Genomic DNA, 25,998 nt, shown 5'->3' on the forward strand with positions numbered 1-25,998 from the left:
CACTAGTCCAACAAAAGGGTCCTCAACTGCCCTCCACCCTGGCCACTCTTACAAGTCACTTCCATGGCACACTAGTCCAACAAAAGGGTCCTCAACTGCCCTCCACCCTGGCCACTCTTACAAGTCACTTCCATGGCACACTAGTCCAACAAAAGGGTCCTCAACTGCCCTCCACCCTGGCCACTCTTACAAGTCACTTCCATGGCACACTAGTCCAACAAAAGGGTCCTCAACTGCCCTCCACCCTGGTCACTCTTACAAGTCACTTCCATGGCACACTAGTCCAACAAAAGGGTCCTCAACTGCCCTCCACCCTGGCCACTCTTACAAGTCACTTCCATGGCACACTAGTCCAACAAAAGGGTCCTCAACTGCCCTCCACCCTGGCCACTCTTACAAGTCACTTCCATGGCACACTAGTCCAACAAAAGGGTCCTCAACTGCCCTCCACCCTGGCCACTCTTACAAGTCACTTCCATGGCACACTAGTCCAACAAAAGGGTCCTCAACTGCCCTCCACCCTGGCCACTCTTACAAGTCACTTCCATGGCACACTAGTCCAACAAAAGGGTCCTCAACTGCCCTCCACCCTGGCCACTCTTACAAGTCACTTCCATGGCACACTAGTCCAACAAAAGGGTCCTCAACTGCCCTCCACCCTGGCCACTCTTACAAGTCACTTCTATGGCACACTAGTCCAACAAAAGGGTCCTCAACTGCCCTCCACCCTGGCCACTCTTACAAGTCACTTCCATGGCACACTAGTCCAACAAAAGGGTCCTCAACTGCCCTCCACCCTGGCCACTCTTACAAGTCACTTCCATGGCACACTAGTCCAACAAAAGGGTCCTCAACTGCCCTCCACCCTGGCCACTCTTACAAGTCACTTCCATGGCACACTAGTCCAACAAAAGGGTCCTCAACTGCCCTCCACCCTGGCCACTCTTACAAGTCACTTCCATGGCACACTAGTCCAACAAAAGGGTCCTCAACTGCCCTCCACCCTGGCCACTCTTACAAGTCACTTCCATGGCACAGTAGTCCAACAAAAGGGTCCTCAACTGCCCTCCACCCTGGCCACTCTTACAAGTCACTTCCATGGCACACTAGTCCAACAAAAGGGTCCTCAACTGCCCTCCACCCTGGCCACTCTTACAAGTCACTTCCATGGCACACTAGTCCAACAAAAGGGTCCTCAACTGCCCTCCACCCTGGCCACTCTTACAAGTCACTTCCATGGCACACTAGTCCAACAAAAGGGTCCTCAACTGCCCTCCACCCTGGCCACTCTTACAAGTCACTTCCATGGCACACTAGTCCAACAAAAGGGTCCTCAACTGCCCTCCACCCTGGCCACTCTTACAAGTCACTTCCATGGCACACTAGTCCAACAAAAGGGTCTTCAACTGCCCTCCACCCTGGCCACTCTTACAAGTCACTTCCATGGCACACTAGTCCAACAAAAGGGTCCTCAACTGCCCTCCACCCTGGCCACTCTTACAAGTCACTTCCATGGCACACTAGTCCAACAAAAGGGTCCTCAACTGCCCTCCACCCTGGCCACTCTTACAAGTCACTTCCATGGCACACTAGTCCAACAAAAGGGTCCTCAACTGCCCTCCACCCTGGCCACTCTTACAAGTCACTTCCATGGCACACTAGTCCAACAAAAGGGTCCTCAACTGCCCTCCACCCTGGCCACTCTTACAAGTCACTTCCATGGCACACTAGTCCAACAAAAGGGTCCTCAACTGCCCTCCACCCTGGCCACTCTTACAAGTCACTTCCATGGCACACTAGTCCAACAAAAGGGTCCTCAACTGCCCTCCACCCTGGCCACTCTTACAAGTCACTTCCATGGCACACTAGTCCAACAAAAGGGTCCTCAACTGCCCTCCACCCTGGCCACTCTTACAAGTCACTTCCATGGCACACTAGTCCAACAAAAGGGTCCTCAACTGCCCTCCACCCTGGCCACTCTTACAAGTCACTTCCATGGCACACTAGTCCAACAAAAGGGTCCTCAACTGCCCTCCACCCTGGCCACTCTTACAAGTCACTTCCATGGCACACTAGTCCAACAAAAGGGTCTTCAACTGCCCTCCACCCTGGCCACTCTTACAAGTCACTTCCATGGCACACTAGTCCAACAAAAGGGTCCTCAACTGCCCTCCACCCTGGCCACTCTTACAAGTCACTTCCATGGCACACTAGTCCAACAAAAGGGTCCTCAACTGCCCTCCACCCTGGCCACTCTTACAAGTCACTTCCATGGCACACTAGTCCAACAAAAGGGTCCTCAACTGCCCTCCACCCTGGCCACTCTTACAAGTCACTTCTATGGCACACTAGTCCAACAAAAGGGTCCTCAACTGCCCTCCACCCTGGCCACTCTTACAAGTCACTTCCATGGCCAGGTCACTTGTCTGACCTCCCATCATCATGGTTTAAAAATAAGAACATAAACGTGGCTGCGAGGAACCCACCACCTTTATTAACGACCGTGAAGATGAATGATTCAGTGTGCTTGTTTATTTTTCCCGGAGTTAAATCAGGATCAAAAAGTTCAGCCCACACAACTTCCTGAACCGCCTTGGGCTCAGATTCCTAAGTAATCAATGGTTGCTGTCACACAGCCTAGATGCAATAGGCTGGATCCTGCTGGTGTATTTTCAGATCAATGACTCAGAAAGGGTCCTTTGTATGAGATGCTGCGATCTCACAGCGGTGACTGTCTTCACACAGCAGTGCCTGTCTCTTCCCAGCTCCTCAGATGGCCCCAACGAAAGATGAAACTGTGATGATGGAAAGATTTCATTTATGATGCTGCTGTTGGGAACGAATTGTGAGGACAGTGAAAGGGAAAAAAAAGAAAAAAATGTAAAATATGATGCTGCTGTGATGTTTCCTGGGAATTTTAGAAAAGAAAGAGCTCTAAGTAGGTTGACTATTTCTTTTTGAAACACGAAGCTAAGACATATAGAAATTTATTTGGAACCCCTTTGTCTAGGAAACCCTGAAAATAAGCTGAACTCTAGCTCTCTGGGGAAGCACCAGGGCGGCGTCTTCCTTCACACCATCCCCTTTGCACAGAACGCACCGCAACAATCCTCTGGATCCTTTCTTCCCCCCATGGGTGGATTTGAACGACCTATCCAGGTCTGAAAGGCCCTCTCATCACTGTCTACAGGTTTCCACTCACTGAATAGTTTCTATGTGAGGTTTCAGGATTGCAAAATGCAAAAGCTTCGTCATGTTAAATATGCCTGGGAGGAGCCATGCCTCATTTTTAAAGCTTTCCAGGGCAACAAATGAAGTCAGGCCACTGACAACAGCCACCCGGTGAAAAGGGAGGCGTGGCGGCCGGCATGTCCCGCCTCCCATGCACATGGCAGCCTGGCTGGAGATGAAGTATGCAAAGAAGGCACCGCAGACCTGAAGGCATTGGCACAACCTGGGGACCAGCTGGGAACACAGAGAGCCTCATGCCCTCCGGGAACTGTCATGCACATATTTGGAAGGACAGACTCCATCCTTTGTTCTTTTTTCACCAGGGATGAGGAAACCGAAAGCAGGTTCAGTTAACTACACACCCCAAGTCCTCAAGTGACCTGCCACTTCCCATCCCAAAACCAAATCCTGCTTAGTCCCTGGGAATTCATGTCCTCTGCTTTAGGAATACTGCATCAAGCCACCCAGGAAGAGGAGATTTAAACCTTCTCCAGGGATAGCTTGGGCCCAGGAGTTCGAGACCTGCCTGGGCAATATACTGAGACCCTGTTCTCCACAAAAAGGAAAAAGATAATTTTTAAAAAAGCATAAACCTTCTCCAGAAAAGTAGCAGTCCAGAAGCTGAGAACGGAAGATAAAGTGAGTTCAAAGGGCACAGGCCCTAAATTCTCAGGGTTAGAAAGAAACCTAGAGATCAGACTCTGGTGGGGCTGGGAGCAGAATGACTATTTTTCTGAGTTTACATGGCTTACCTCAAACCAGCTCATTAGTGGCAAGTCAGAGGCTGCAGCCAACGCCCCTGGTTCCTGACCTGAGGCTCTTTCCACTGAAGCAAATGGCCAGTGCTAATAGAACCGCAGCGAGCCCAAGAGGAACCGAGTGCATGTCAGGGCCACCCTCCCACCCCGCCAACACTCCCCTCCAGGATAATGATGATAGAATGCTGCTGTGACACGTCTCGCGCACATGCCGAGGCTGAAGACCTGAGGAGGAGGCAGCTGGGTACTTTTCCATCAGCTTCGCTCCCTGCCTACCCAGTCGCCTCTCTAGGTCTGGACATTGGTGCTTCCCCAGCCCAGCTGCTGCTGATCAGAACACGGAGTTCCCACTCACACCTTCACACAGCAGACAGGCCCACAAATCCTGTCCCATCAAGCACATCGTTTGTTTGGCCTGGCAGAGCTCCGGACACTAAACAAAACAAAACTGAAAAGTACACGCTACTCTTCTCAAGTTTACACGGTCAGATAAGGCAGACACACCCACGGAAGTAATCTTCACCCCAAAAAATATGTCTCGCATTTTTGATTATGGATTCATTAAAAAAATTTATTAAATTTTGCTTCACTTACATGGGGACTAAATAGAAACAGAGATTGGCCAGTGGCTCACACCTGTAATTCTAGCACTTTGGGAGGCCACGAGTTCGAGACCAGCTTCAGGAACATAGCAAGGCCAGTCTCTACAAAAAATTCTTTCACATTAGCCAGGCGTGGTTGATTAGCCAGCTGCGGTGCCAGCTGCTCAGGAAGCTGAGGCAAGAGGATTGCTTGAGCCCAGGAGATCAGGGCCACAGTGAGCTGTGATCCTGCCACTGCATTTCAGCCTGGGTGACAGAGTGAGACCCTGTCTCATTAAAAAGGGAAAAATAATAGAAAAAGAAATAAAGACAGATGTAAACTCCATCCTAATACTACAAATGGGGCCCAAGAGCGCTAACTGCGCAAAAATCCTGCGTCAAGTTCCTGTAAGGTTAGTAAAGTGATCATTTCAACTTGTCTATACTGACACGATAAGGCACAGAAGTAAAGACACTGAAACTAGCACTGACGTGCATCAATTTACCGGAGGGTTCCATCTCGATAAGCACTTCCAAAGCTGAAAATATCGTAAGTCTGTCAGGGTACAGTGGCTCATGCCTGTAATCCCAGCACGTTGGGAGGCCAAAGCTGGTGGATCGCCTGAGGTCAAGAGTTTGAGACCAGCCTGGCCATCATGGTGAAATCCTGTCTCTACTAAAAATATAAAAATTAGCCAGGTGTGGTGGCACATGCCTGTAATCCCAGCTACTCGGAAGGCTGAGGCAGGAGAATCACTGGAACCCAGGAGGCAGAGGCTGCAGTGAGCCAAGATCGTGCCACTGTACCCTAGCCTGGGTGACAGAGTGAGACTCTTTCTAAAAAAAAAAAAAAAAGAGAGAGAGAGAGAAGAAAGGAAAAGAAAATATTATAAGACGCAGTTCAGAACACCTAACCTACCACACATGATAGCTTACCCTGGCCTCTCTTAACCATGCTGAGGAAACTTACGTTAGCCTACATTTGGGTAAAAATCATCAAAGTCTATCTTATAATAAAGCGTTGAATATCTCATGTCATTTATTGAACACTCTACTGAAAATGAAAAACAGAATGTTTGTATGGGAACTCAAAGCACCATTTCTACTTCTATGAACTATGTCTTTCTCATCATTGTAAAGTGGAAGTGTCATACATTGACCCATCATCCACTGGAGACCTCTATATCTTACACAGCTGACACTGACCTGGGAAATCCCACATAATCACAGCGTAAGGGAAGCTTCTTGGAGTTCTCATCAGCTCAGCTTAATGTGGTCTCTTTCAGCCAGGAGCAGCAAAGTTGTACCAGTCCGCTCCTGGGTGCCTGGGGTCACCTCTGTGGGTACCCAGAGAGTGCTCTGCCTTTCGGGGGCTGGACTGGTAGCCCGGGCTCCCTTCCCGGTTTCTTCTAGGAATTCCACTCTTTAAATCCTTAACAGGAAGGAGCACATTGTGGATTAGATTGAGTGGATATCTCAGAAAGGGCTAAAGAGAAAACAAAATCGAACTGAAAGTACATGGATGAAAAAGACCCGCAGTTCCTCATCACCCTTTTTTTTTTTCTCTTTTTTGAGAGAGTGTCGCTCTTTCACCCAGGCTGGAGTGCAGTGGCACAATTTCGGCTCACTGCAACCTCTTCCTCCTGGGTTCAAGTGATCCTCTGCCTCAGCCTCTCAAGTAGGTGGGACTACAGGCATGTGCCACCAAGCCTGGCTAATTTTTGTATTTTGTTTTAGTAGAGATGGGGTTTCCCATGTTGGCCAGGCTGGTCTCAAACTCCTGACCCCAAGTGACCTGCCCACCTCAGCCTCCCAAAGTACTGGGGTTATAGACATGAGCCACCGTGCCTGGCCAGCATATCACCTTTCGGTGAAGGCGTCCTGAAGACTCTGCTTTCTCTTGTCTAAGTGGAGTCCAAACTGCCCTCCCTACCCCTCATCCTCACCACCAGGCTGTAACAACATTTTTTTTTTCTCCTCTCTGCACCAGGCGCAGAGGCAGGAGAATGTTGAAATCAAAGATGGTGGAAAGACATTTCTGAGCTCCTGGCACAGAACACATCTCTCCCACTGGCTGTGGGCTGACACACTGTCACCCTGACCTGAGACAAATCCAGCCCCGTTAGGGTCCCACATCCCTCATGCACGGCCACTGACCTTAGCCAAGCTTATTTGCCACGTGGCCTGGTAGCTAGTTCACCTCAAAGCAATTGCCCAATTTATTAAATTTTCAGAGAGCGTTTTAGTGGAGAGGGTAATTTTTTTTTCATGCTTCAAATGGCAGCCAAGCTTATGAGAAGCCACCTAGAAAAAAAACTAACAGTCAAGCCTTTTCAAAAGAAGCAGTTAAGATTTTACGACTTTTAATTGCAAGGGTAATAGATGTAAATGTTCTCATTGTAAAAGACCCAAATAGAAAAGTTTATGGAGCAAAACATAACGGTCCTACTTTATCATCTCTCTCCCCCACTTCTCCAAAACTATTTACCTCTGTTAACAGTGTGATATGTATCCTTCTAGTGTTTTTCGATGCACTGGCATATATGCACACATAGAGAGAGATGAATGGATTTATGTGCTACAAAAATATGTCCTAAAGATATTTTCAAATCTCTGCATATATGTGACCTCATTATTTTTAATTATCACATCGTTTTCCATAGTGTTATCATGCTGTATTTTTTTAACTAATTCCATATTGATGGCCATTTGAGTTATATAAGATATTTTTATAATTACATGTGGTTATAAATGTGTGAGATATGTATATACATATCTCATTCCTTTATGTAAATAAGACATTTCGATCACTTTGAAGTTTGTCCTTATTATAAGTAACTTTCTGTATAAGCCTCTGTCAGCATGTACGCCTTGGGACAGATTTCTAGAAGCTGAATCAATGAATCAAGAGAGATGAACTTGTTAAAATGAAACACTTACACTCTTAATTATCCAATTACCAATCCAAAAGTATACACTGTTGCTAATCCCAAACTACCTCAAAAGAAAAACATTGCAAAGGAAACTTACAGATAAAGTTCTGGGGATCTGTTACCAATTATACCATGAGTTTGGCAGGAGCCATCTCAGCCGTTCTCAGATAAAATACAGTTGGATGTAGGACTCACAAAAGCCAAAAGCCTGTCCCACAAATACACAAGTGTAACAACTTAAGCCAAAGAGTTTACTTCAGTATTAGCCACTGCCGGGGTAGTGGGTTCTTGCAGCCAGTTACACAGATGCTGCAGACTTGGCGTCCAGGCTTTAAAGAGGGACAGGCATGGATTTCGATCTATCCCTACACATGGAAGCTTACTCTCTCATAAGACCTCTCTTACTCGTCTCTTTCCATCCCAATCTGACACTGACCTCCTCTCTCTGCACATATTCCTGTTCTCCTAAACTCAACTTTTCCTGCCTTGGCCACCAGATTCATCTTCCCCACACGCCAATTCATCTCCCTCTCTTCTTGTAGGGCTTCCAATGCCTAAAAGGAATAGTTTTGTTTCCAACTGATATGTAGAAGCTTGTAGCAAACCATCACACCCACAACAACTGAAAAAAGAAAAAGGAAACTGGATACGCTAACACAAACATTTCTCAAAAAGCTATTGGGCAGCTGTTAATTCAAAGAACTCCTGAGAGAGCAAGGACTCTTCCTGGGTGAATGAAGACGGGCACCATTCCCTGGAAACGATGATGAATCTGGAGGGGCAGGTGGGTGGCTGGCTCTGCCACAGGCTAGGGGAGATGCAAGGACTTTTTGAAGATTCAGTGAGATAAAAATGTTTCAGTCTATTCCTCTCTTCCACCCCATCCTTGACCTCTGACTATCCAAAGTCTATTTACATTGATTTCAACTTGTGAAATATTTGAGTTGGAAAATGTATTTTGGGTTTTCACAGTTCAATGGTTTCGACCTAGGCTGCAGATTAGAATAGCCTACGAACTTGTAAAAATATCCACAGGGACAGGGGATAAAGCAGTATCCCGACCAATTAAAACAGAGTAGCTGCGGGGTGAGGCTCAGACCTCAGCACTTGTGAAATGTCACAAGATGATCTGGCGCGCAGCTAAATTAAGAAGCTCTGACTTCGTTGGACCTACTCATACCATCCTGTATTAGTCCATTTGCCATTTGGGCTGCTTATAACAAGATTCCCAAGACTGGGTAATTTATTAAAATAGAAATGTATTTTCTCACAGTTCTGGAGGCTGGGAAGTCCAATATCAAGGTGCCGGCATCCAGTGAGGACCTTCCTGCTGAGTCCTCAGATCATAGAAGGTGGGAAAGAGGAAGAGAGAGTCAATCTCTCCATCAAGACCTTTTATAGCCTGTCTAATTCCATTTATAAGGGAGGAGCCCTGAGTGTCTAATCACCTCTCAAGGACCCCACCTTTTAATACTGTCGCATTGGCAACACCTGAAATTTGGAAGAATCACATTCAAACCATAGCACATCTCTTATATTTCATGTGTTAAACTATTTCATATCATAGCCTTTGAACTCCCAAGGGCTCATGCTATTTTCGGGTAAACGTTGTCTCTCCCACAGCACCCAGTATAACCCTTTGCCTGTAGTAGAAGATCCAATAATTGTTTGTGAAGTGGTTGAGGCAACATGCTCCCAGGAGAGTTAGGCTTTAGTAATGCAGCATCTGGAACAAAATGCTTTTTTAAATGTTTATATTTTTAAATTGTAAATTGGCAAACAATATTTCCAAATGGATAAGGTACAAAATGTTGTTATAATTTATGACTACAACGCAGAATAGCTATTACCAAGCTAATTAACGTAACAACAACACTTGTTATCATTTGTCTTCTGAAATGAGCCATTTGTCAAATGATACCTCAAATACGTATCATTTTCGTGGTGAGAATATTTAAAATTTACTCCCTTAGAATTTTGAAATGTACATTATTTTCTACAGTCCCCATGCTGTGCAATGTCTGTCTCTCCCTCTCTCTCTCTCTCTCACACACACGCAAACACACACACACATATATACACACACACACACAAATATTCCACTTGCCTGAGATTTTGTACCCTTTGGCCATCACCTCCCCATTTCTCCCATACTCCAGCCTCTGTAAACACCAGTCTTCTGTCTGCTTCTCTGAGTCTGACAGTTTTTTATTCCACATATAAGTGAGGACATGCAGTATTGGTCTTTCTGTGCCTTGATTATTTATTTAAATGTTTTCCAATTCCATCCGTGTTGTTGTGAATGACAAATTTCTTTATTTTTACGGTTGAATAGTACTCTGTGTTGTGGATATGCCGTATCCTCTCCATCCATTTATACATTGATGAACACTTGCATTGGTTCCGTAACGTGGCTATCGTGAATGGTGCTGTGATGAACGCGGAGGAGCAGGCATCTCTTCGACACACTGATTTCAAACATTCTGAGTAAATAGCCAGAAGTGACGTTGCTGGATCATATATTAATACTAATTCTATTTTCTATATTTTGAAGAACTTCTGTACAATTTTTCATAGTGGTTGTACTGATTTACATTTTCACCAACAGTGTCCAAGGGTTTCCTTTTCTCCACATCCTCACCAATACCTGTTGTCATTTGTCTTTTGACAAGAGCCATTTTGACAGGTGTGAACTAAAAATCTCATTGTGGTTTTAATTTCCATTTTCCTAATCCACATGAATTCATTAATGATGCATTAATCAACATTATTAACATTGAATATGTTTTTATATATCTGTTGGCCATTTGCATGTCTTCTTTTGAGAAACATCTATTCAGATCCTTTGCCCCTTTTTTTTTAGATGGAGTCTCGCTCTGTAGCCCAGGCTGGAGTGCAGTGGCATGATCTTGGCACACTGAAGCCTCTGCCTCCCAGGTTCAAGTGATTCTCAAGCCTCAGCCTCCTGGATAGCTGGGATTACAGACATGTGCCACTATGCTCAGCTAATTTATGTATTTTTAGTAGAAACGGGGTTTCACTATGTTGGCCAGGCCAGTTCTGAACTCCTGACCTCAAGCGATCTGCCCACCTTGGCCTCCCAAAGTGCTGGGATTACAGGCATCCTTGCCCATTTTTTAATCAGATTATTTGCTTTCCTTCTGTAGAGTGGTTTGAGAAATGCATTTTTTAAAACCACATATTTAACATTTCAAAACAAGGAGAGAGAATAATAACATTTCCAAGCCAACAAAATGAATAACTTCATATTGGCCCAGGAAATCTGGAGGTGAACATATTTCCCGGGAAACCACATCAATAAAAATGAAAGAAAAGGCCAGTTTTCATTCTCAAAAGACCCTGCTCCACTGGGTTTCTTACCTTTCTGGAAACTGATTGACTTTTCTCTAATCAAGGTAAGTCCAGGAAAATAACAAAGGCATTGGCTCCACAGCCACTTGGTAACAACTGTTACCTGACTTATTGCCTGCTCTACCCATGACAACCTGTATGATCTGGGGCAAATATTTTAACCTCCTAAACGTTTAAACCTCTCTCCCTGAGATTTTTCATATATTAAATGGGAAAAAAATCTATAACCAGCTCTTATAAAGTGGCGGGGAAGATTTCACATGATGCTTTAAAACTAAAACCCACAGCAGGTATTCTAATATGACCCACGTTTATTCTTTGAGACCATTTATTTATTCATTCTCTAGCAAGAAAATCAAGTTCCTATGAGAGACCCATATCAAGATGAGGAAAGGTTCATTAGGAGGGGTCTAGAGAATAAACCATCACAGAAGTGGAATGGCTGGGAGAGGAGAGCTGAGCTTTTTGCTTAATGAAGGGGGAGTTGAACTCTTGAACCGACTGGACATGTTTTTCCTCTGTTTGGCCTTGGCCTGAACTGGCCAAGAAGCAGTGGGCGGATGGATGTCACTGCCTATTTCCTCCCAATTGTTTTTACAGACCTACATTTTAGAAGGCTAATTGTTGGAGTCTTCATCTTTCTTCCCCACAAGAAGAGGGCTTTGTTCAACAATGAAATCAGGCTGTCTCAGAGGCAAAGCCTTTCCATTTTAGATCAAGGTTTGGCTCTAAACATAAAAGAAATACTGGCTGTATTTCATGGAGTTGACACAGTTTCCTTCTTCGGAGCCTGAGCCAAAGTTTTGCACCCAAAAGAAACACTGGCCCCACCGTGATGTATCCTAACATCCAAATACCAGGAGGGGAGATCCCTGGTAGCCAAGGTGAGAATGAAGACAGTCATCTAGACATCTTGTTTCTGCTTCCAGTGAATGAACGAAGCCAGTGTCGTCCTTGGGTTATCTACATAATGGCCCTGGCGCTTTACCTGACTTCGTCTGGGACTTGTTGCACTTCCGGGTCACAGGGAAAGGGTGCTGCACCAGCCTGGGGTCAGGGTGCAAGCTGTTGCATCTCAGCTGGCTTCTTTGGCACCCAACTTGTAAAATGAACACTTTTCTCCAACGTTCTAGAGCTGCTGTCTAAAGCATTTGTTTAAAATGGGAACAGCAGACGCTGGGGATTCCAAAAGCAGAAGGGCCAGTGAGGGGATCAAGGGTACTTTGTTCCCTGCTTGGGAGATGGGGTTATTAGAAGCCCAAACTTCAGCATCATGCAACATACCCACATAGCAAACCTGCGCATCTCCTTCTGAACTACAATGTGTTAAACATCAATACATCAATAATAAAATAGGCCGCTTGCAATGGCTCATGCCTGTCATCTCAGAACTTTGGGAGGCCAAGGCAGGCAGATCAGATCACCTGAGGTCAGGAGTTCAAGACCAGCCTGGCCAACCTGGTGAAACTCCATCTTTACTAAAAAAACTCTAAAAAATTAGCCAGGCATGGTGGCAGTCACCTGTAGTCGCAGCTACTCAGGAGCCTGGGGCAGGGAGAATTGCTGGAACCCAGGAGGTGGAGGTTATAGTGAGCTGAGAATGTACCACTGCACTCAAGCCTGGGCAACAGAGCGAGACTCCATCTCAAAAATATTAGTAATAATAATAATAAATAAAAATAAAAATGTATATCAAGGAAAAAAAACAAATAAAGTGATTGTTTCCGGATTAAAGGATTGTGTTCCGGGCTTTTATCTGAGAGTAAACTGCTCCAGTCCTTTCTCTGGGAAATACTGCCCAAGTTTCCTTGTGCAAGTCACATGGCAAATTCGCTCTGTAAACAGGAGCTCCTCAGGAGGCCTGGGCCCAGCTGGGTGAATGGCCATCACCAGAGAGCAATGCAGGGCACTGGGGCCGTGGGGAGGAAGTAGGAGGCTGGAGGGGCTGCACGGAGGGTCTTCGAGAAGGAAGAGAAGGGGGCTTTCAGGAGAGAGAAGGAAATTGTCTTCTTAACAGTAAGTAGTAGCTGCTGTATCTGGCATTCTAGAGCATTCTAGAGCATTCTCCCTAATGCTACTTAGAGCTTTTGTCACCTCCCAGGACACTGCCCTCTCACTCCTTCCAGGTAAGTAGTTTTAACTGAAAAGAGAGCTACATCAGGCTGGTCCGAGTGCAGTGGTGTTTACAACTAATCGATCCCAACCCGTTACAGATTTCTTTGTTCCTCTTCACTGCCATTGCTGCACTTGACTAGCCTTTAAAAATAAAACAATAAGGCCGGGTATGGTGGCTCACACTTGCACTCCCAGCACTCTGGGAAGCCAAGGCGATTGGATCGCTTGACCCCAGGAGTTTGAGACCAGCCTGGACAGCAGGGAGCAGAAATTTAGTATCTGCCAAAAACACAAAAATTAGCTGGGTGTGGTGGTACATGCCTGTAGTCCCAGCTACTGGGGAGGCTGAGGTGGGAGGTTCCCTTGAATCTAGGAGGTTGAGACTGCAGTGAGCCCTGACCACACCACTGCACTAGAGTCTGAGCAACAGAGCCAGACCCTGTCTCAAAAATAATAATAAATAAAATAGCCCAGGTGCAGTAGCTTATGCCAGTAATCCCAGCACTTTGGGAGGCTGAAGTGGGCAGATCATGAGATCAGGAGTTCAAGACTAGCCTGGCCAACATGGTGAAACCCCGCCTCTACTAAAAATACAAAAAGCAGCCAGGCGTGGTGGTATGTGCCTATAATTCCAGCTACTTGGGAGGCTGAGGCAGGAGAATTGCTTGAACCCAGGAGGTGGAGGTTGCAGTGAGCTGAGATCGTGCCACTGCACCCAGCCTGGGTGAAAGAGCAAGACTCCGTCTAAATAAATGAGTAAGTAAGAGCTAGACCAGAAGTTGAGTTGTTTTGTCCCAGCAGCTGTGACATCTGACTTTGCTTTCCCTCTGTGAGCCTCAGTTTCCCCATCTGTAAAGTGGTGGAGTTTAAATTTGCAGATCTTGAAGGTCCCAGCTTCAACAATCTGGGCTTGTAAGTCTAAAAGTCTCATTTTATGGTGAGTGTATGCTTCTCTTTGCTAGGAACTGTTTTTCTCATTCATCTCTTGTAAAATGAACTCCAGCTTTCAGCACAATCTTGGGCCAGGAATAGGAACTCCCTCTAAATTATGAATGAACAAATGAAGCTGATTTACCTCAGCCCTTCTCACTTTTACATAACACCCTCTGGGTGAAGAGGGCATCTCCAGTCATCCAACGTGCCTATATCCTTAGCTGCCCTTTCCAGCTTCTCATCCTCCCTAATCCTTTGTGAGCTGTGGATTTAGAAGACCAAGAATTACTTGTCCAGATCTAATCTGCTTGCAATAGAACTAATTTGTGACCATGTAAGAGAATAGCAACAGAATCTTAGCCCAGATTCTTGACTGGATTCTTAGCCCAGATTTTCTGGATGATGCACCTGAATTCTCAGGCCTGCCCAGAATTGGAACATGGTTAATGTTTTCCTCAGAAAGAATGAGCAGCCAAGTTGGTCCAGAAAGACCACGGTCTCTCCAGAAATTCCCTTCCCTTCCCCACGGGCTTCACTAATATTCCTGAGACCTGTGGTGGTCAGGCTGCCTGGGAAACAGAAGTTGGGTCTTCATTAAATGGCCTTCACTTCAGGTTCCCTGTGTGTGTGGTGCATGCTTCGCCCTGGCAAGCAAGTTGATGTCCGCTCTTCATGTGACACCGAAACAGCAGAGTCAAGGCCACACTCTCCCCTCAATGGGATGAGGAAGAAATCGCTGACACCAGCGTTGAGTGCAGTGGCTCACACCTGTAATCCCAACACTGGGGGTGCTGAGGCGGGAGGACTTAAGCCCAGGACTTCAAGACCAGCCTGGATAACATAGTGAGACCCCATCTCTACAAGAAATAAAAATATTGGCTGGGCGTGGTGGCTCACGCCTGTAATCGCAGCACTTTGGGAGGCCAATGTGGGCAGATCACCTGAGGTTGGGAGTTTGAGACCAGCCTGACCAACATGGAGAAACCCTGTCTCTACTAAAAATACAAAATCAGCCAGCCATGGTGGCGCATGCCTGTAGTCCCAGCTACTCGGGAAGCTGAGGCAGGAGAATCACTTGAACCCAGGAGGCAGAGGTTGTGGTGAGCCGAGATCGCACCATAGCACTCCAGCCTGGACAACAAGAGTGAAACTCTACCTCAAAAATAAAATAAAATAAATATTATACATTGATAGTATGTATTATACAGATACATACTATCAATGCCCAGCTTATATATATATATATAAGCTGGGCATTGATAGTATGTATCTGTAGTCCCAGCTACTCAGGAGGCTGAGATGGGAGGATCCCTTGAGCCCAGGAGTTCGAGACCAGCCTGGGCAATATAGTAAGGCCCCATCTCTACAAAAAATATTTAATATTTGGGCATGATGGCCCACACCCATAATCCCAGTTACGTGGGAGGCTAAAGTGGGAGGATAGCTTGAACCCAGGAGTTCACGATTGCAATGAGCTATGCTTGTGCCAGTGCACTTCAGCCTTGGGTGACTGTCTCGGAAAAAAAGAAAAGGAAAGAAACAGATGACACATTTCACTCCTAAGCCCTGGAAGCTATAAAATGACAGAATAATAACTCCTCTCACACCTTCCCCCCTCCATTAGAGATCTGCAGAGTTGAACTAGCGAAAGAGAACAGGACCCAGAAGGAAAACATCTCAGCCTCTACGGGGAGCGTTGCAGGAAGCAGCTGCCTCCATTGACGGGACTAGAGCGACAGCACCCAGAGCCTACTGGGGCCTGTGTCCCGGTTCCCTTCCCAGGGCATGAAAGGCTGTCTCCAACTCAAACACAGCAGGTTTCCGTTTCCTTTCTTACTCCTCTCCCTACACCTGCCACTCCCGACTGGCTGTATCCATGTGGCTTCTGGAAACTAACAACTAAGTAAAGAAAGTCTTGGGCTGAGTTTCCCTCAAATCTCAGAGCTGACAAAATATTCTCAATGTGGTGTCCCAGGACCAGCTGCTTGGGATGTGTGGCAGTTCCATTTCCGAGGATACAACGAGGCTGTTAAAGGGAGCGCTCTCTTTCTCTGCGAGATGCTCTCTGAAGTACTGGCCTTCTTAGCACAGCTCCCTCGTTGTCTTCGAACCCAAAGGACCCAAGCATTCCTCGCCCATCAGTTAGACGTGTCCCAGTGTTTTCTCATCCCTAATACTTAGAACTGATTTGCATATAACAGCCATTCAACAGTTACTTGCTGGTATAGATAGCCTCTTCCCAGTCCTGTTACAAAAGCCTCACTGAATTAAGTAAAATAAGCCCCTGCGGACTGGTCAGGAACTGAATCTGCTGTGAAGGAAACACAGAAATAAAATGTCCACAGAACACTGCTTCCGTGCACTAGAGCGGGAACGCTTTCATCCGGAGGGTTCGCCTGAACGCGTTAGAGACCATGCGTAACAGGTAAGGCACATGGGGAAAATGAAGTGAGGATGTGGCTGTGCTGCCATCAGGGTGGAAAACGGGGTACCTGCTTCTGTACATAGGGGTGACAGCGTGCCCTGGCCAGGCCCATGCTGGGCAGGAATATTAAGTGCTAAATATTCTGGAGAGTTGATGGAAATCAGAGATTGCAGAGCTAGTTCAGAGACTTAAGAAGTCATCTACAAAGAAATAATCGCGAGTCCACAGTGGTATAAATGAAAGATTGAGGCCGGGCACAGTGGCTCACACACCCATAATCCCAGCACTTTGGGAGGCAAAGGTGGGCAGATCATCTGAGGCTGGGAGCTCGAGACCAGCCTGACCAACATGGTGAAACCCCATCTCTACTAAAAATACATAATTAGCCAGGCGTGGTGGTGCATGCCTGTAGTCCCAGCTACTCAGGAGTCTGAGGTAGGAGAATTGCTTGAACCCAGAAGATGGAGATTACAATGAGCTGAGATCACACCATTGCACTCCAGCCTAGTCAACAAGAGCAAAACTCCGTCTCAAAACAAATTAATTAATTAAAAATAAATAAATGATTGAATCAGTAAACAAATGGGGAGAAGGGACAAATTTTCCTTATGGAAGAATTACAAATAATAAGTGTAAAAGGAATAAGGAAAATTGAAACTCACTATTAAGGGCCTGGCAGGGTAGCATACACCTATAATGTCTGCACTTTGAGAGGCTAAGGTGGGAAGAATCACTTGAGGCCAGTTCAAGACCAGCCTGAGCAAAACAGTGAGACCCAACTCTACAAAAACTTTAAAACTTAGCTGGACATGGTGGTTCACACCTGTAATCCCAGCTACTCAGGAGGCTGAGGTGGGAGTACTGCTGGAGCCCAGAGGTTAGAGGCTGCAGTGAGCTATGACTGTGCCGTTGAACTCCAGCCTGGGTGACAGACTTAAAAATAAAAAAAAATAAAAAAAGAAAGAGCCGGGTGCAGTGGCTCACATCTGTAATCCCAGCATTTTGGGAGGCCAAGGCAAATAGATCACAAGGTCAGGAGTTCAAGACCAGCCTGGCCAACATGGTGAAACCCAGTCTCTACTAAAAATACAAAAATCAGCCAGGCATGGTGGTGCACACCTGTAATCCTAGCTACTCAGGAGGCTGAGGAAGAAGAATTGCTTGTGAGCCAATACCACACCATTGCACTCCATCTCATAAATAAATAAATAAAATTATGTCAAAATAAAGAGTTTTCCAAAAACCATCTAGTCGAAGCCCTCTCTTGTACATATAAGAAATCTAGGAATGCTGACTTGCAAATGTCCTGCATCCCAGTACCAAGCGTGTAATAAGCAGGAGCTTATTACATTGGCCTGTGGATGCCAAGCAGAGAAAGATTATTGTTAATGTAAGCAAGCTCCTCGGGCTGTTTTAGGAAAGGGTGAATGTGGAAGTTGGGGATCCAAAAACATTCCCTTATCTATGCAAATGTACCCTTTAGAAAGTCTTCGTCGTCAGGCACGGTGGCTCCTGCCTGTAATCCTGCCACTTTGGGAGGCCCAGGCGGGCAGACAGCTTGAGTCCAGGAGTTCGAGAGCAGCCTGGCCAACATAGTGAAACCTCATATCTACTAAAAATACAAACACTAGCCAGGTGTGGTGGCATGCACCTGAAGTCCCAGCTACTTGGGAGGCCGAGGTGGGAGAGTGTCTTGAGCCCGGGAGTTCAAGGCTGCAGTGAGCTGACGTCATGCCACTGCACTCCAGCCTGGGCAACAGAGCAAGACCCTGCTCTATACAAAAAATATATATTAGAAAGTCTTCATGTCACCAGGAATAGGGAATCCCCAAGGATGCTGTGTGGAAGAGTAGGGAGGGAAAAACACATAACCTTACAGAATGGGCATCTGGTCTCCAAAGTTATGTGAGCACCCTGAGTCATGACCCACTCCAAAAAATCTGTTATTCATGTGGACGCTGACAGAGCTCTCCACAGCCCCAGGGACAGGAAAGCACGGTTGCTCATTAATATGCGACTCAACTCCCTGTCCTGTGATCTGCTGACTCACGCAGGAGCACTGTCGGCAGCCTGTGGAGACTTTAGGCTGTGAAGTGGCTAGCAGCACCGTCAGAGAGTCTAACAGACCTGGGGTTTATCCCACTTACGGCTGCGCAGAATCAAGCAGGGTCCTTAAGTTCTCCCTGCTGCAGTTCCATATCTGAAAAGTGGGGATAACCGTGTCTATCTCCCATTTAAAATGCCGGGCATGCATGTTCAAATGAATAATTCCCACAGCAGTGCCCTCTTTGTGACAGGAACTGTCAGGAGTGTTTCATTCATATTTAGTCCCCCTCAGTGGGGCAATTCTCAACGCCTAAGGTCAGAAATACCATCCAACCCAGCAATCCCATTACGGGCTATATATCCAAAGGTAGACAAGTTGTCTTATCATAAAGACGTGCACGTGTATGTTCACGACTGCACTATTCACAACAGCAAAGACATGGAATCAACCCAAACAGCCAGCAATGATAGACTGGATAAAGAAAATGTGGTACATATATACCATGGAATCCTATGTGGCCATAAAAATGAATGAGATCACATCCTCTGCAGGGACACGGAAGGAGCTGCAGGCCATTAGCCTCAGCAAACTAATGCAGGAACAGAAAACCAGATACCACATGTTCTCATGTGTAAGTGGGAGCTAAATAATGAGAACTCATAAACACATAGGCGTGAACAACACACAATGGGGCCTATCAAAGGGTGGAGGGTGAGAGGAGGGAGAGGATTGGGAAAAATAACTAATGGACACTGGGCTTAATACCTGGGTGATGAATAATCTGTACAACAAACCCCCATGCACACATTGACCTAGTTAACAAGCCTGCACATCCTGCATGTGTACCTGAACTTAAAGTTAAAAAAAAAAAAAGATCAGGTCCTCCCAGTGAGTCTGAGAACTATGGCATTTTTTTTTTTTTTCCAGATAGAGTCTTGGACAGGGGCAGTGGCTCACACCTATAATCCCAGCACTTTGGAAAGCCAAGGCAGGTGGATCACCTGAGGTCAGGAGTTCAAGACCAGCCTGGCCAACATGGCAAAACCCCATCTCTACTAAAAATATAAAAATTAGCCAGCGGTGTTGGCATGCACCTGTGATCCCAGCTACTTAGGAGGCTGAGGCAGGAGAATCGCTTGAACCCGGGAGGTGGAGGTTGCAGTGAGCCAAGATCGTGCCACTGCACTCCTGCCTGGGGAAAAGAGAAAGACTCGGTCTCAAAATAAATAAATAAATTTATCCAAAGACATTTCTCAGGGACTGCAGCAGTGGTCCTCTTTAGTCTCAAGGGCTGAAGTGCCGCCATGTTTTGAGGTCATTCTGATGTCTTTATGGGGGTTCTCTTTTCACCTGATCTTAGGAGTATGTCAGAACCTCTAGGCTGAAACCAGCACCTTCGCAGATTATCTAGACCTTCAGTGAATTGCCTGGGAAGACCTCACATGCCAAGAACAACTGAATCCAAACCCACTCACGCTGTCTTGGGAAATGTGAGCTTAAAATGAAGTTTATAAAGCAGTCTTTGGCTGGGCATGGTGGCTCATGTCTGTAATCCCAGCATTTTGGGAGGCTGAGGCAGGTGGTTCACTTGAGCTCAGTAGTTCAAGACCAGCCTGAGCAGCGTGGTGAAACCTCATCTCTACAAAAAAATACAGTTAGTGGGGCATGGTGGCACGTGCCTATACTGTAGTCCCGGCTACTCAGGAGGCAGAGGTGGGAGGATGGCTACTCAGGAGGCAGAGGTGGGAGGATGACTTGAGCTCTGGAGGCAGAGGTTACAGCGAGCTGAAATCGCACCTCTGCACTCCCACCTGGGAGACAGAGCAAAAGTCTGTCTCAGAAAGCAAACAAACTTTAGAACTCAAAAGTATTGTGAAATTCAAATTTTGAAAACTCACAGAAGGCTCTGAACTTATTTTTGTTAACGTCATATTTTTACTAAAAAGAAGTTACTTTCCACTCACATTTCCCTTCTTCTATAAAGAGTCTCCTAAGCCTCCTCTCCAAGCTGAATGGATGCCTCACTCCTCAGCAGTGTGTCATCTGGGTCTCCTCGGTAGCACTGGTTATCCATTTAGTGACAGAGCCCACTATGGGCCAGGTCCGTATGGAGGATGAGGCACAGGGAGCTGCTCTGCTCTCAGGGATTTGAGGCTCAGGTGGCAGGAGACAGAGGGCACGGCAGTCAACACGCACTCCAAAAGGTGTGCAGGGACCTGGGAGGCAGGGACCCTTTTTTGGGATAGGCTTTGATAGCTGGATGGAGATGGGGAGAAAGTGTCAGAGAGAACCCTGGATAGCTGGGGAGACATCAGAGGGGAGGGAACCGCACTCTCAAAGGCCCCACAGTGGGCACATGTTGGCAAGTTCGAGGACCTGCATGAGGCCAGTGTGGCTGGAGTTGAGGGAGTAAAAAGTGGAAGGAACCGAGGCCAGGCAGTGAATGAAAACGACTGGTGTGCACAGCGTCCACCCTCCCCGGCCCCAGCCCTCCTCTCCCTGACAGCATCCACCCAGTTACTGATCCTTCTGTATTTAGTGTCTACAGACCTAGCCCATCTCTCCGATGAATCTCAGAGCTGGCCTGAAAGGTCGCAGAGTCCCTATAGATCCCCACAGCCCAGCTGGCCCAGGATCTTACAACATGTCAACAACCTCTTTGGGAGCCGTCTTTTAATTTTCTGGGTGGTCAGCCTGAAAGACGATGCCAGATTTCCATCAAGGCCACTGCTCTGCCCCTACACCCAACACATCTCCTGTCATCACACGTGGCTCAGAACCTGAGGAGGTGGCTTCAGTTTCACCAAAATGCTCTGCCCCATCACGCAGATCACAACCCTGGGAGTCATCTTGCAATGGAGGCCAAGACCACCTGTTCTCTTCACAGTGTGGGCTGAAAACACATAAGGGATGAAGGAAGACTCACTGGGGAGTCAGGGCGATTTCTGGAGTGTAGCAGTGGGGGCTCTGGAGGAGAATCAGACCATACAGGTCACACACACCTGCTGCAGAAGGAACCACTGCCCCAGGCTTCCTCCATTCTGCATGTACACCACGCTCCACCCTAAACCCTACCCCATCTGCAGAGACGCAAATGCTGAGGCTGTAAGTGACATAACCAGCTCAACCTCTGGCAGCCAATGTGTGGCAAAGAAGTCACAGAAGCTCGAGTTTTATTCCCTGTAGAAACCTGGAAGGGGCTAGAAGATGATGGGGAAGGGCGGGTGAAAGGAACCTTAGATGAAAGATGCCTTCGGTGGCGGCGCTGGGGCCTGCAATGAGCGCAGCGCTGGCGGAAGCACTGCTGCTGTTTGGCACGGCGAGGGGAAGGGGCATGAAAGGAAGAGTAAACGCCGACGCAGGGCCGGGCGCGGTGGCTCACGCCTGTAATCCCAGCGCTTTGGGAGGCCGAGGAGGGTGGATCACGAGGTCAGGAGATCAAGACCATCCTGGCCAAAATGGTGAAACCCCATCTCTACTAAAAGTACAAAAAATTTGCCAGGCATGGTGGTAGGCGCCTGTAGTCCCAGCTTCTTGGGAGGCTAAGACGGAAGAATCACTTGAACCCAGGAGGCCGAGGTTGCGGTGAGCCAAGATCACGCCACTGCACTCCAGCCTGGGTGACAGCAAGACTCCATCTAAATAAATAACATGAAGTCTACCAACTAAGAAACACACGGAGACAGCTTATTCTCCCCAAAGGCAGGCGTTAGACACTCTGTGCTTGAACGTCCTGTTTAAAGGAAGATGATGAAGCGGTGAGCTGGCGGCTCCGTGGTGCCTCTGCCATAAACATCAATTAACGCCTCTTCTCTTCCCCATGAAAAGATCAGTGGTGCACTTCGTCCATGTATTTCAACCAGGTATTTTATTGGTCTGGCAACTGCAAAATATACAAATTTCTGAAAGGCATTTCCTGTTTGAAAGCTAGCACAACTTACATCCCAGATCATTAATTCAGACAAACACAGAACACAGAGAAGTCGTGGGTCACACATAGGAGGCTCCCAAACCGATGAACTAAACCCAATCTATACAGCTTTCTATTTTTTAGGCTCCCTTATACATATTAAATAAATAAATAGCACATCTGCTATCAAAATAATAAAAAAATAAATTTCAAGTATTACAAACGAAAATATCATTGGTGTGGTTCCAAACAGTTCTTCGCCCCCAAAATGAAGAGCTTTGCCCGTGGTCTCAGGACAGAATAAGGAGAGGGGGAAACTCACCCAAAAACAAATATGCCAAGTTAAAAATATTGGTCCCAGTTATTTTCTTTGTGGGGTGGGAGTTGGTAAGAATCAGTAGATGCCAAAAGTCCATGACTGTAGCTCAAAGCCACCCCCACCCAATGTCCCCTCCAAAGGCAGGTGACTGGCTTGTTCTGCTTTCTTATCTCTCCTCCCTGCACAGATTCACGTTCCCCCTCTCCCCATCTACGCCTTTCCCAAACTAAAGTCCTGCGTTAGGCCAAGGCGGATTTAGGTATTGATTTTAGGTAGTCAGAGGGGGGATGGGAACACAGCTTTATCAAGCCCCTGTCTGTATCAAACTTTAGAGTCGATGTTCAAAGAATGAGCCAGCGAGGAGAACACGAGAAACCACTCTCAAGAGCAAAGCAACGGGCCCTTCATGTCAAATCGAAAAATACAACCAAGTTACGCACGCTCGTGCACCCATGCGTGCCCACCCCCGCCTACAGTCTCATGAGACTCAACATCCAGGGACAGAGGAAGCTGTGAGCGTCTGGAGTTGCATGGGAATGCAGACAGAGACAACCTTTCCAGCAGAAGCCGGCCAAAGGGAGTGTGATGGGCGAGGGGGACTTGAATGGTTCTGCGTGAAAATCCCGCACTCGATTATATATCTGAAGCACAGCCTCAGCTCCTACTCAATTCCAGCCAGAAAAAAACATGCATCCTTTAAAAGCTCTTCTTGAAAAACAGCATCGGCTCTTCTCTCCACACCCAGTCTTGGGGTTCTAAATCCCCCACCCTCACCCAGAACCTGGCCCTGGAGCTGGGAGGAGGATCTCAGGGCCCACGGCAGAAGGCAGCGAAGAAAAGTGACCTTTGGCACCAGCTTTGAGACGTCCTGAAAAGGGTCATTTGGACAAACTCTGCTGCCGAGTTTCCAAACGGTTTCATCTGGGCACAAGACAGCCCCCGCCTCCTACCCGAGGGTTTGAGGCAATGTGGAGAAACCAACAGGCTGAGACGACAGGTCCAACGCTTTCCACCACCATGCACATGTCACAGATGCCATGAAGGCACGACAGGACAAAGTCCACTCCTCCGACTTCTCTAAGGCCCCGGCACAGCGCCAGGCACACAGCAGACACTCCGAGACAGCGTGCAGGCAGCTCTTGAAGCAAGTGACCAGGACTGAGGCCTTGCTTGGGCCACTGTCCCCACCTGGGAAGCAGGGACAGTCATGCAAGCCCTGGGGAAGGATGCCAGGTGTTCCACTCTGTGTCATCCGGCTCCCCACTTTCAGAGGCTCCAAGCTCCCCACAGGGCTAAACACCCCAACATCTATGTTCCTGAAAAGAAGGTGTGACTCTCAGGTCACACTTCTGCCATCAAAAAAGTGCAAAAGCCAGCAGCTCCAGGAGAGTGCTTCTCTGTTCACTCCAAGTCCAGGTAAGAGGAGAGAGGGTCCCTGCAGCTTCCTGGGAGCGGGAGGCCCAGTTCTCATATTTCAGCAAAATACTTCCTTCTCCCCGTGCAGCCAGCCTGCCCTTGGACATCTTTGGAGGGAGAACGCAGGCCTGGAAGTGTGTGGATCTGTGGGAGACCAGGGTGTGGACCACCCAGCCAACTTGCATCTCAGCTCAGGGACTTCCTGGAGATGAGGCCCCAACCCAACACCTGTCCAAGTCCATTCCCATGAGGTGTCTTCCAGGACAAGATGCACCAAACAGCCACGTGGAAGTTTTTAAACATCTCCTGACCTTCAGCAACTAGGAGCTTGCCTTCTTTAATTTTAGGATTCTGCCACCAATGTGGTCTTCCCAGCTCTGAACGCGCCAGGAGATCATAGAAACAAAATGAAACAAGATGACACAGGGTCCCCGGCGGCCTCATCAGGACCCCAACGTTCATCACCTGCCCCAGGCCTCTGAAGGTCTGCGAAGCTGGACACTCCTAGGAATTCCAGAGAGCGGAGGGGGGGCCCCATGGCTCAAGGCAAAGCGCCAGGGACCTGCGTGGCTTCCTGGTGTCCAGCAGCAGAGGTGACACAGAGGGTGCCATGCACGATTCTCTTTGGCCAAGGCTCCCCCTCTGTTCCACCCCACCCTCTCCTGAAGAAGTCCTTGGGATGCATTTCGCCTCGGGCGGAGGACAGGGCACAAGCTAAGCTGCAGAAATGGAAATGGAATGGAACCAACACGTCTGCTTCAGAGTTTCCTGGAGGAGTCTGCGCTGCTCCGGGAGCCTTTCATGTTCTATTTTCAGGAGAAAAGAGAGGTGGGAGGGAGTTAGGATTTGTGGCTGGCTGGCTTCTAAAGCAGAAGACGCTGAGCCATGCAACAGAGAATTCTCCCTCCCTCTACCCCAGACAAAGAACACGATCCAAGAAAGGGATGCCAACCCCACATGTGGAAGAGAGCCCAGGAGGGCCCCAGAACATGCCGGAAGATAACCCCAGAGTCTCAAGAGAAGGGGCTGGGCGCCAGGCCAGCAGCCTGCCTGGAGGTGGCCGTGTGTGGCTCCAGGAGGACCAGAGCTTCGCGGTGCTGGGCACCAGTGGCCACAGGAACCTCGTGCTCACGACCCCATAGAAACCCCACCTGGGGAGCCTCACTGGCCACAGCCAGGTAGAGGATGAGCCCAGGGCCTCCAAGGACACACAGGCCCCCTCCACCCTACTCAGCTCAAAACAGAGCCACACTCCCAGCTCCTGCCTCCAGATTCTGGGAACATGGCTTGACAGGCAAACACAGGTGACACATGGAGTGGCCGGATGCAGTGGGGAGGCCCAGGCAGGGAGCCAGGCAGAGAGGGCTGTCGCTAAAGCCCTGCCCCTCTTCTGATCACAGTGGCCCTGGCAGGAAGTCCCACCCCTAAGGCCCTGGCCAGTACCAACCTCCCTGAAAACATGCTCTGAAATCGAGGAGCACGACTGACCGCCACTGCACAGCAGGGCCCCCTTCCCTGACCACCTTCAGCTACACCCCAGAAATCAAGAAAACACAACGTCTACAAGCATTCTGTCCAATCCCAAGTGTCTCCACTAAGACTGTTCTAAAGAGGGTGGGAGAGAGCTCAGGCACACAGGGCCACCATGGCCCATGCCCACCCAACACAGAACTGGGAGGAAAGTCACATGGCTGGGCAGCATCACAGCCATCGCCCAGGCCTGGGCCAGACTCAGAACCAGACCCAGGTGATGGGTGCCCACCAGGAGGTGATAGGTGCCTGCCAGGGGTGACGGGTGTCCATCGGAGGATAATGAGTGCCTGCCGTGAATGGGTGATGGGTGCCCATCGGGGGATAATGGTGCCTGCCGGGAAGGGGTGACAGATGCCCATCGGCTGGGGGGTGACGGGTGCCCACCGAGAGGGGAAAGTTCTCTCCAGAGCACCCTGGGTCCTCAT

At 47.9% G+C, this 25,998-nt stretch overlaps 1 protein-coding gene across 27 annotated transcripts in view; it reads right to left on the reverse strand.

Annotated features, from left to right (window-relative positions):
- PFKFB3 (6-phosphofructo-2-kinase/fructose-2,6-biphosphatase 3) overlaps positions 1 to 25,998 on the reverse strand; it is a 254,674-nt gene that overhangs the window by 150,914 nt on the left and 77,762 nt on the right. For 18 of the 27 annotated variants that reach the window (XM_078329361.1, XM_008999890.4, XM_017974044.4 and 15 more), the window contains one exon: positions 22,245 to 24,846. The exons of the other annotated variants lie outside the window; for them this stretch is intronic. In XM_078329361.1, the coding sequence (XP_078185487.1) occupies positions 24,799 to 24,846 (48 nt within the window). In that variant the 3' untranslated portion in view covers positions 22,245 to 24,798. Of the gene's footprint in view, positions 1 to 22,244; positions 24,847 to 25,998 lie in introns of those variants that run through there. 27 annotated transcript variants of the gene reach the window in all.

This window comes from Callithrix jacchus, chromosome 7, assembly GCF_049354715.1.
Source record: "Callithrix jacchus isolate 240 chromosome 7, calJac240_pri, whole genome shotgun sequence".
Lineage (NCBI taxonomy): Eukaryota > Metazoa > Chordata > Mammalia > Primates > Cebidae > Callithrix > Callithrix jacchus.